Source organism: Trachypithecus francoisi, unplaced genomic scaffold (genome assembly GCF_009764315.1).
Source record: "Trachypithecus francoisi isolate TF-2019V2 unplaced genomic scaffold, Tfra_2.0 Contig01440, whole genome shotgun sequence".
Lineage (NCBI taxonomy): Eukaryota > Metazoa > Chordata > Mammalia > Primates > Cercopithecidae > Trachypithecus > Trachypithecus francoisi.
The window spans coordinates 27973508-27985582 of NW_022681431.1; the positions used below are offsets into that span (position 1 = coordinate 27973508).

General features: G+C 35.2%; 1 protein-coding gene across 2 annotated transcripts in view; it reads right to left on the reverse strand.

The window, feature by feature from the left end:
• Positions 1-12075, reverse strand: part of ADAM2 (ADAM metallopeptidase domain 2) — a 107406-nt gene that overhangs the window by 87428 nt on the left and 7903 nt on the right. For both annotated transcript variants that reach the window (XM_033231961.1, XM_033231957.1), the window contains exons 4-6: positions 5350-5428; positions 1064-1140; positions 476-644 (exon numbers count right to left, since the gene is read on the reverse strand). In XM_033231961.1, coding sequence (XP_033087852.1) covers positions 476-644; positions 1064-1140; positions 5350-5428 — 325 coding nt within the window. The remainder of the gene's footprint in view (positions 1-475; positions 645-1063; positions 1141-5349; positions 5429-12075) is intronic.

Here is a 12075-nt window from a genome sequence, read left to right on the forward strand (position 1 = left end):
TGCTAGTGGAAGCAAACTCTCTCTTACTTTATGAGGAAATTAAATAACTCTGAATCTCTTGAGGAAAATATAATGACCTCCCCTGAGGTAGTTCCCTTACAAGATAGGGGTGATTCTCCTCAGGACCCTAGATATGTATCTGCATTGTTTATGTGGACGACATTTGTGTTTGTCACACCAGAACTTTAACATAATGGCAGTGGGGAAAAGAGTGCATCTGCTGACAATAAAGGTCTAGATTACGGAAAAAGATGCCACTAACAGTTGAAAATGTCATGATGAGAGTTCTGGAAAATTACAAAACTAGTTTTAAGGCTTAATGATATAAGTTATGAAGTTTCTGGTACATGTATCCATACACGTGGTTATATGTTTTGGTGCTTATGGGTGTGTAAATACAAAATTTATCAACTATAAATTTCAGTGCTTACAATCCTGTATAGTAATAACCGTAGAGTCTGTTCAATTAACCTACCTTTACGCTTAGTAATTTAAAGGACAGATCTCTTGATTCAATATCCTTCTCATTATATAAGGAAACATCTGCTTTCTTATGTTTTACTTGGTAAATTACATGTTCAAAGCCAACTGAAGACTCCAGGGGTTCTATTCCATAACTAACATTTTCAAACTGTAGTATACCCCTAAAAAATTAAAAAAAAAAATTAGTAAGTAAAATAATGCCTTGTGGAAAAGCCAATAAAACGTCCCTTAGCATTATTTTTTTCGTGGTATGCAGATCATTTGTAACCCGAGTCTAAGGTGATAAAACAGGAGAAAGTTACTGGGAATCCACACACTTACTGAGTAACACCGTGTAATAATACTATTAGCATTTTCCTAGCTATTCATATTTCATGGCTTCCAAATATATTTAAAAAATCATAATTCTGCATAAAGGCAGGAACCATTGTGAAGTATTTCCATACCAGGCTTTGTGAGTGGCAGTTTTCCCACAATAGTCATGCCTCACTTTAGAACCACTGAATATTATGTTAAAATGTTTAAAATAATTTTGAAGTAAATATTTTATTTTGTAATTCATAAAACAGTAAATTACAACCTGAGTCCTGTACATGTGCTAACCATCACCACAGATTTTGGATAACCTTCAATATACCCTTGGTAGTGGCAGAAATTCTGAAAAATAAAATACGCATATCTCCATTAGAATGGTTTGTGTTATAGATACATTTTTCAAATATGTAAAACATGTATGTGTTTTGTTTGTATGCATCAAACACTCATTGTTTCAAAAATTGATTTATAATGTTATTAGATGAGCATATGGCTCTGTTTTCCAAAGTACTCTCCACAGATTCATAAAAAATGAGTATATTTTCATATTTCTATATGTTTTAAATTAAATATGACATTCTCAGTTGTTAAAGTGAGGTAAACATCTTCAAAACTTATTTTTTTCATACTTTTCTGACAATGTTGCATGGTAGATAATGGTAAATAAGCAAAGTTAATTTTTAATTTCATCGAAATGTTTTTCAATTCCATCAAAATGTTTTCATTTGCAAATTTCACCTGGAATTTGTATTGACCTTTGCTTTATAGTTCATTTTTCTACTATGATACCTAAAATCTCAGTTTGTACCACTTTCCAAATACCATACTTCATCGACTCAATACATTGCATTTCTATTTCCATCTTATTTAAAATTTTACATGAAAATATTTATGCTTTTATTTTTATCACCAATTGGGGTGTACTTCAAACTTATATAATGAAGGTAAAAACATCTTGAACATTCCACAGCTTTTATCTCCTTCCTTCCAAATGTGGTTTCTAATACCCATGTTGATAATATTTCTGAATCTGTGGAATAATCAGGAAGTTACATCAACCTTGAACATATGGTATCATTGAGAAACTTAGAAATGAATGAATAAGTCATTTTTAAGCCGCATAGGATAAAATTTTCATGGAAGAATCAAAAAGCTTCACTTATTACCCAATATCCTTTCCTACTTTATTTTTACTTTTTATTTTTATCATTGTCAGTTTTGCATTGTTTGCCTTCACTATAATATTTTCTTGTTCAATATTACATTTGGACTTGAAAGGTATGTGTATACATTTGATATATTTGCTGAATGTCTTTCTACTTCATTTAGAAGTTTACGAAGTTTCTTTCGACTTCATTAATTATTGGAAGAGAAACGTTTAAATCTTCAAATATAATTTATTATTTGTCTATTTCTTTCATTTCCGCCAATTGCTGCCTTTCACAATTTGAGGATTTGAGATTTGTTTTTTCTGTTTTGTTTTGTTTTTTGTTTTTTGGTTTTTTTTTTGAGACGAAGTTTTACTCTGTTGCCAGGCAGGAGTGCAGTGGCGTGATTTCAGTTCACTGCAATCTCCTCCTCCCAGGTTCAAGTGATTCTCCTGCCTCAGCCTCCTGAGTAGCTGGGACTACAAGTACATGCCGCCACGCCCAGCTAATTTTCGTATTTTTAGTAGAAATGAGGTTTCACCATTTTGGTCAGGATGATCTCCATCTCTTGACTTCGTGATCCGCCCACCTTGGTCTCCCAAAGTGCTGGGATTACAGGTGTGACTCACCACACCCGGCCTGAGGTCTGTTTTTATGTGTGCACACATTTTAGATTGTTTAAGCATCCTGGCAATTTTGCCTTTTAATTATGATGACTATCTGTTTGTCCTGGAGATATGACAAAATCCAGGACAATGATGAATGGCTTACACTTGTCCTACTCTGGATGCAGGGAATAAACCCTTTTCTCATCTAGTTGGCTATTTTTTCTTTTGTAGATAAGTCTTTATTTATCAAGATAATATGACTTTAGGAATGGGAATCATGTGTGGACTTAAGAAAAATAAATAATCCAATAAATACACCTGTTCCCAACCGAATTGAATGAGCTTTTTCCTAGGATAGAGGTAGGCCTGCAACCTTGGCAAATGTAATTTATTTTCATGGCAGCATATTTTTACTACATTTGAGATCAACATACAACTACTTACCACATTCAGACTGTTGATGCTTTGAATGCTCTGTAGCATTCTTGCTTTTTTTTTTAACTGTCATGGTTACCTCTTGGGAGGTAGGAAGCAGAGTTATATATGGAAGAATGATGCAAAATACAGGTGTGGGATATTGTGATCTCCTCTTCCCCTGTCTTGGATTCTCACTCTGTCTTCTTTCTCTCCTCTCTCGCATTTATGCAAACACAAACACACAAACACACATATGCACACACACTCATGGAGTTGTGTACTCTTTTGTGCAAAACTTAAAGCAACTGACCATATCTATTATTTCTTCTGTTGAAATCCTAGCCTTTCTAAAAATGCTTTACTTTCAAAACACTTGATTGAGTTGCTATATAAAAATCAGGAATGCAAATGGAAAACACAACAGCAATTAGTAGAGCAGAGTTGAGGTTAAAAAACATGATTTTTGGGGCATGAGCAATCTTGGCAATTTTATTCACTCTTCTTTACTATTTTTATAACAAACTATAGATAATATTAAATTAAGCTCTACATGTTCTAAATAGATGAAAATTTAATATACTCCTAAACATGTGTGACATTTCATGTGTACTTATTTGGTCCTTGAACATAGTTCAAAGAAGATTTGATTCTTATTTTCTCTTCAGATTTAGCTTTCCTGATACAAGTCATGGTTTTTCATTTTATGTATTTCACAACATATTTAGTGCCTATCACCTAAGGTACATAAGCCCTTGGATTAGAGACTTAAATGTTAGACCTAATACCATAAAAACCCTAGAAGAAAATCTAGGTAGTACCATTCAGGACATAGGCATGGGCAAGGACTTCATGTCTAAAACACCAAAAGCAATGGCAGCAAAAGCAAAAATTGACACATGGGATCTCATTAAACTAAAGAGCTTTTGCACAGCTAAAGAAACTACCATCAGAGTGAACAGGCAACCTACAGAATGGGAGAAAATTTTTGCAACCTACTCATCTGACAAAGGGCTAATATCCAGAATCTACAAAGAACTCAAACAAATATACAAGAAAAAAACAAACAACCCCATCAAAAAGTGGGGAAAGGATATGAACAGACATTTCTCAAAAGAAGACATCCATACAGCCAACAGACACATGAAAAAATGCTCATCATCACTGGCCATCAGAGAAATGCAAATCAAAACCACAATGAGATATCATCTCACACCAGTTAGAATGGCAATCATTAAGAAGTCAGGAAACAACAGGTGTTGGAGAGGATGTGGAGAAATAGGAACACTTTTACACTGTTGGTGGGATTGTAAACTAGTTCAACCATTATGGAAAACAGTATGGCGATTCCTCAAGGATCTAGAACTAGATGTACCATATGACCCAGCCATCCCACTACTGGGTATATACCCAAAGGATTATAAATTATTCTACTACAAAGACACATGCACACGTATGTTTATTGCGGCACTATTCACAATAGCAAAGACTTGGAATCAACCCAAATGTCCATCTGTGACAGACTGGATAAAAAAATGTGGCACATATACACCATGGAATACTATGCAGCCATCAAAAAGGATGAGTTTGCGTCCTTTGTAGGGACATGGATGCAGCTGGAAACCATCATTCTTAGCAAACTATCACAAGAAGAGAAAACCAAACACCGCATGTTCTCACTCATAGGTGGGAACTGAACAATGAGATCACTTGGACTCGGGAAGGGGAACATCACACACTGGGGCCTATCATGGGGAGGGGGGAGGAGGGAGGGATTGCATTGGGGAGTTATACATGATATAAACGTTATGCACATGTACCCTAGAACTTAAAGTATAATAAAAAAATAAAAAATAAAAAAAGAAACATTACAATCATGTCTTTTTGGTTAATCATCTGTTCGATAGGGCTAACTCAGTACATCAGTATACATCATCAACAGGAAAACATTGGCCGGGCGCGGTGGCTCAAGCCTGTAATCCCAGCACTTTGGGAGGCCGAGACGGGTGGATCACGAGGTCAGGAGATCGAGACCATCCTGGCTAACACGGTGAAACCCCGTCTCTACTAAAAAATACAAAAAATTAGCCGGGCGAGATGGCGGGCGCCTGTAGTCCCAGGTACTCGGGAGGCTGAGGCAGGAGAATGGCGTAAACCCGGGAGGCGGAGCTTGCAGTGAGCCGAGATCGCGCCACTGCACTCCTGCCTGGGCGACAGAGCCAGACTCCCTCTCAAAAAAAAAAAAAAAAAAACAGGAAAACATTAAACTTATGCCACAAAGCCATGACCCAACCCTTTAGACTCTTATAATATGTGGACACTAAATAAGGTGATCATAGAAACTCCCATGACAAAAATAAAAGAGATCATAAAAAACATACCTGAAAATCTTGGTCAAGTGGTTTCATAATTCCTGTGCCATTATAACTGTAAACTCTAAAATTATGGGATAAAAAATTTCTGAAAAATGAAGATAAAATGAAAAAAAATTGTTTCTTAACCTTTTGTTTTGAAAATTGTATTGTATTAATTATAGATACATAGGTTGACACAGAAAGAGCAAGAGAAACAGAGAGATATTTTCTAAATGCATGGATTTTGTTCAAAATTTTATTCAAACATCTTAGACTTCACTCACTCTATCATTACTCCATCCTCCTAGCTGTTTTCCAAACACAGCAGGCAAGGTTGGACCTCAGGATATTTGTACCATTTTATTCCTGGAAAGTTCTTCAACATAGTTCATTGCTCTCCATCTACTTCAAGTCTTTGCTTATACATCAACTTCCTACTGAGATTTATCTTGAAAATTTTATTTAAAATGTCAACTTGTTCAATCACCAAAGAATAGGATATTTAAACCATACTCTAACTTTGCTCTATAGTTTTTGCCCAAGCATATATTACCTTCTCACACTCTTTCTACTCTATTTATTTATTATATAATTTTTCGTCTCATTTGACAATAATATAAACTCAGAGATTTGTATCTATGTTGTTACTAATACTAATGCACCCCAAGCATCAGTATTGTTTGCCAAAGTTACATAAAAAATTAAGCTAATCTCTGAAGATCATAGCATTTTTTTTTTCAAAATTGATGACACAGTATCAAAAAACCTGTATGTAAATCAAGTAGGATAAAGGGAAATAAAAGTCAGATATAAACATATCATCAAAAGAAAAACAAAAGACTAACAAAAACCCAGATAAACTTTAAAGATCTTTAAAGTTTCTTTAAAGTCTCAAGAAAAAAAGATGTTACTTTTGAAGAAACAAATAATTCTTAATAAACAAATTAACAAATCATTCAGCGAATTCATCAATAGAAAAGGAAAAACAAAAGCCAGAAAACAATGGAATGATTATTTAAAAGGCAAAGGACATCTTTTTCAAAGACATCTTAGCATTTATTCCAGCAAAAATTTGTAAGAATATAGTTAAGTTGTTTCACACTAATTTCAGCATCATTTTTTTATTTCCATTTCTGTGAAAAATGTCTTTAGAATTTTCAGGGGGTTTACACTGAATCTGTAGATTGCTTTGGGTATTATGGACACTTTAGCAATATTTATTTTTCCAGTTCATGAACATGGTTTATCTTTCTATTTATTTGTTGTTTTCCTTCATTTCTTTTAACAATGTTTTATAGTTTCCAGTGTACAGATCTTTTACCTCCTTAGTTAAATTTGTCTAAATAGCCAAAACGATCTTGATCAAAATGAACACAGCTAGAGGCATCATACTACCTGACTTCAAACTATACTGTATAGCCATAGTAACCAAAAGAGCATGGTACTGGTATAAAAATAGATATATAGGCCAATGGATCAATATAGATATAAGAGAAATAAAATCACACATTTACAGTCGGTTGGTGTTTGACAAATGTTAAGAAGACACAATGGGGAGAGGACAGTCTCTTCAATGAAATCACATAAAGAAAACTGGACACCCACATGCAGAGAAACAAAATTGCATCCTATAACACACCATATTAAAAACTCAAAATGGATTAAAACGTAACAATAATAGTTGTGATGCTAAAATTACTATAAGAAAGCAAAGAGGAAAAACTTGACATTGGTCTGGGCAATGATTTTTTGGATATGACTACAAAAGCACAGGTAACAAAAACAAAACTAGACAAAAATTAGACAAATGGGAATACATAAGATTTAAAAGCTTCTGTACAGCAAAGGAAACAATCAACACCACGAAGAGACAACCTAAAGAATGGGAGAAAAGATTTGTCAACTACACGGCTAATAAGGGGTCAAAATCCAAAATGCATAGGAACAAAACAACTCAATAGCAAAAAAAAAAAAAAATTGAAAATGAGCAAAATACCAAAATAGACTTTCTCAGAAGAAGACACACATATGGCCAAGAGGTATATGAAAAAATTCTCATTATCACTAATCATCAGAAAAATGTATATCAAAACCACAATGGGCGGCCGGGCGCGGTGGCTCAAGCCTGTAATCCCAGCACTTTGGGAGGCCGAGACGGGCGGATCACGAGGTCAGGAGATCGAGACCATCCTGGCTAACATGGTGAAACCCCATCTCTACTATAAATGCAAAAAACCAGCCGGGCGAGGTGGCAGGAGCCTGTAGTCCCAGCTACTCGGGAGGCTGAGGCAGGAGAACGGCGTAAACCCAGGAGGCGGAGCTTGCAGTGAGCTGAGATTCGGCCACTGCACTCCAGCCCGGCGACAGAGCAAGACTCCGTCTCAAAAAAAAAAAAAAAAAAAAAAACCACAATGGGATAACAGCTTACTCCTGTTTAATTGGCTATCATCAAAAAGACAGAAGATAACAAGTGTTGGCAAAGACGTGGAGAAAGGGGAACACTTACACGATGTTGGTGGAAATGTAAATTGTACAACCATCATGGAAAATAATAAGGAGGTTTCTCAAAATGCCAAAAATAGAACTAGTGTATGATTCAGCAATCCCTCTACTGGGCGTATATCCAAAGCAAATAAAACCAGTATGTTGAAAAGATATCTGTAATAAACATCTCCCAGGCTTATTGCAGTAGCACTCACAACAGTCAAGATATGGAATCAAGCTTAAGTGTCCGTCAATGGACAAATGGATAAAGAAAATGTGGTATATATGCACAATGGAATACTAGGCAGTCATAAAAACAAAAGAAATTCTTTCATTTGTTACAGGCTGGATGAATCTGGAGGGCATTATGTGAAGCAGAATAAGTCAGGTTCAGAAAGAAAAATATTACCTGATCTCATTTATATGCAGAGTCTAAAAAATTCAAACTCATAGAAGCAGAGAGTAGAATGATGGCTTTTAAGGGCTAAGAGTGGGGAAATGGGAGATGATGGTTAAAGAGAAGAAATTTTCAGTTAGAAGTAATAAGTTCTGGAGAGTTTTAGTACAACAAGTTGAGTGTAGTTAGTAATGTTTTATACTTGAAAATTGCTAAGAAATTAGATCTCAAGTATTCTCAACCTCAAAAAAGGTAAGTATTTGAAGTGATGGATATGTTAATTAGCTTAATCATTTCACAATCTATACATATCTAAAAATATGCTGCAAACTGTTAATATATATAATTTTTTCTGTCAATTAGACCTTTATATAACAGGAAGGGGAGGAATATAATTAAATAAAGATATAATGACAAATAAAAACACATATTATTTAAAACAAGCAGTCTTATAATATAAATATATTAAGAATTTCTCAGATATATCAAAATTAGCTCCAGATAGAAGCACAGAAATGTAGGGAGAACTGAAGAGCACCAGAATTGGTAAATTTTGGTTAAATTAAAATGAATACTGACTTTATAAAAAATAGTAATACTTCATGGGGATATAAAAATATACAGGTTTGTGATGTGTAAAAAAAATGAAGGGGAAGCAGAGGGTAAAGGGAGTTAGAGATTTAAGGATCTAAAAAATACGGTAATTGGTAGTAGGAATAATTTGTAATAGATTCAATTACTTAAGAGTTGATATGTTAACACAGAGAACTACTAAAAGAAGAGTAAAAGAATGTATCACAAAGAATTTAACTGAGGAATAATGTATAATATAAATTAGTAGATTCAATCAGATACAGGCAATGAAGAAAAAAGAGGAATATAAAACAAAAGATAAAACAGAAAAAATAATGTTTCCAAAATCACATGAAAATGTAAACAATCAAGAAGAATAAGCACACCTTAAAACTGAAGGACAAATTTGGTTATAAACACCTGTTATAAACTCATAGTAGTTAAAACTATGACTTTTGGACAGATAAATAGACAGGGTTTAAGAATGAGCATTTATGGCCGGGCGCGGTGGCTCAAGCCTGTAATCCCAGCACTTTGGGAGGCCGAGACGGGCGGATCACGAGGTCAGGAGATCGAGACCATCCTGGCTAACACGGTGAAACCCCGTCTCTACTAAAAACACAAAAACTAGCCGGGCGAGGTGGCGGGCGCCTGTGGTCCCAGCTACTCGGGAGGCTGAGGCAGGAGAATGGCGTGAACCCGGGAGGCGGAGCTTGCAGTGAGCTGAGATCCGGCCACTGCACTCCAGACCGGGCGACAGAGCAAGACTCCGTCTCAAAAAAAAAAAAAAAAAAAAAAAAAAAAAAAAAAAAAAAAAAAAAAAAAAGAATGAGCATTTACACAAAGAGAAGAGAACAAAGAATCCAGAGACTCCTTTATATACAGTCATTTAATTTATAAAAAGGATTACATTACAGTGGAGTGAAGAAATATCTTTTTTTTTTATTGTGCTGGGTCCACTGGATGCTAATTTGAAAGAAAAATAATTGCCAAAGCATCTATGATGAGGAAAAAGGTGAAAAGGCTTTATATTTAGGCTATCAAAATTTATCATAAACAGACAAATAGACCAAAAAGTTTAATCAAGAGCCTGGAAACAGATAAAACCATATATAGGCCGGGCGCAGTGGCTCAAGCCTGTAATCCCAGCACTTTGGGAGGCCGAGACGGGCGGATCACGAGGTCAGGAGATCGAGACCATCCTGGCTAACACTGTGAAACCCCGTCTCTACTAAAAAATACAAAAAACTAGCCGGGCGAGGTGGCGGGCGCCTGTAGTCTCAGCTACTCGGGAGGCTGAGGCAGGAGAATGGCGTAAACCCGGGAGGCGGAGCTTGCAGTGAGCTGAGATCCGGCCACTGCACTCCAGCCCGGGCGACAGAGCAAGACTCCGTCTCAAAAAAAAAAAAAATATATATATATATATATATATATATATATAAATGTGTAATATATAACCATCATCACATAGAAGACATGTACAGAAAGACAGAAGATTCAATAAAGCTCTTGAAACATTTGAAAAATCATACAGAAAAATTAAATTGGTTGTCTACCTCACAGCATATTCAAAAGCCAATTTCTGTTTCAACAAAGACCTGCATGTGAAGGGCAAAACTAAAATATTTTAGAGGATTATATAAGATTTAGTCATGGCCTTTGAATAAGAAAGGATTTCTTATACAAGATACAAATATAACTTAACATAATGGAAGAATTATCTTTGCCAAATACCATAAGTGTGAAAACACAGGGAGAGAAAAGGTCAGATTAGAAATATCTTTTGACAAAGAACAAATGTCTTAAACATCTTTTTGGCCCGGCGCGGTGGCTCAAGCCTGTAATCCCAGCACTTTGGGAGGCCGAGACGGGCGGATCATGAGGTCAGGAGATCGAGACCATCCTGGCTAACACAGTGAAACCCCGTCTCCACTAAAAAATACAAAAAACTAGCCGGGCGAGGTGGTGGGCGCCTGTAGTCCCAGCTACTCAGGAGGCTGAGGCAGGAGAATGGCGTAAACCCAGGAAGTGGAGCTTGCAGTGAGCTGAGATCCGGCCACTGCACTCCAGCCCGGGCAACAGAGCGAGACTCTGTCCCCCCCCCAAAAAAAAAAAATCTTTTGACAAAGAACAAATATCTTAAACAGGCACTTCACAGGGAAGAAATTCCATATGGCTAATTGCTGTATTTAAAAAGTTAGAGAAATTATTTACAGTTGGAGAAATACATATTAAATTATTTATAGTTAGAGAAGTTATTTACAGTTAGAGAAATACATACTAAATCACAGTAGGACATAAGTATATAATTAAAAAACTTAAAACTTAAAACATCTATCACTATTAATAGAATATATAATTCAGAGGGGTGTGTAAATTAGTATAATGCTTTGGAGGAAATGTATGGTAATTATGAAAATGCATGTAACTTAACCAATCAGTATGCTATTAGTCATATGTGCTACAAAATATTGTGCATATGTCCAAAAGAATATATATTTTAACATAACCAAAGTAGACAGAAACAAAATGTTCAAAATAAGATGATATAAATTGTTGTATAATCATGAAATTGGATGCTACACAGTAATAAAAATGAATAAATTGGAATTCTTGCAACAACATTGAAAAACCTCACAAACATTATTTTGAGTGACTAAAACTAGAAAAATCATTATACTTCATTTATTTAGAGCTAGAAAACAGGCAAAAAGAAACCACATTAGCTAGGATAATAAATCATAAATAAAATCAGGAAAATGGATATCACAACAATCCAGAAAAGTAGTGAGAAGGACTGAGGGGCTATTACAGGAAATGATAAACAGCACAACTTCTTGAGTGCAGTCAATATATGTGTAAAGTCAGAGGGTTACATAAATATTCACTTCATGACACTTACTTAACTGCATAAACATATTTTATATTTTAATTTATGCCAATTTATTATGCAATGAACATTAAAAATGTTTAAAGATAATTGACAGTGATTTTGTGACAGAAAGGAGGCCTATTTCCTAGTTTCCATCACCACTCTTGATATTGAAATGACTGATGAACAATAATAATTTTCAAATACAGGACTACACTGTAAATAATGGGGTAATAAACTGGCCCATAGGTCAAATCCAGCTGATAGACAGTTTTTGAAAATAAAGTGGTTTTGCATAATAACCACACCCATCATTTGCAAACTGTTTATGGCTGCTTTTACAACAGCAGGTAGTTCCAAGAGAGTATATAGAATTCAGAGTCTAAAATATTTACTATCTCCCCTTTGCCAAAATATTTCCTGATTC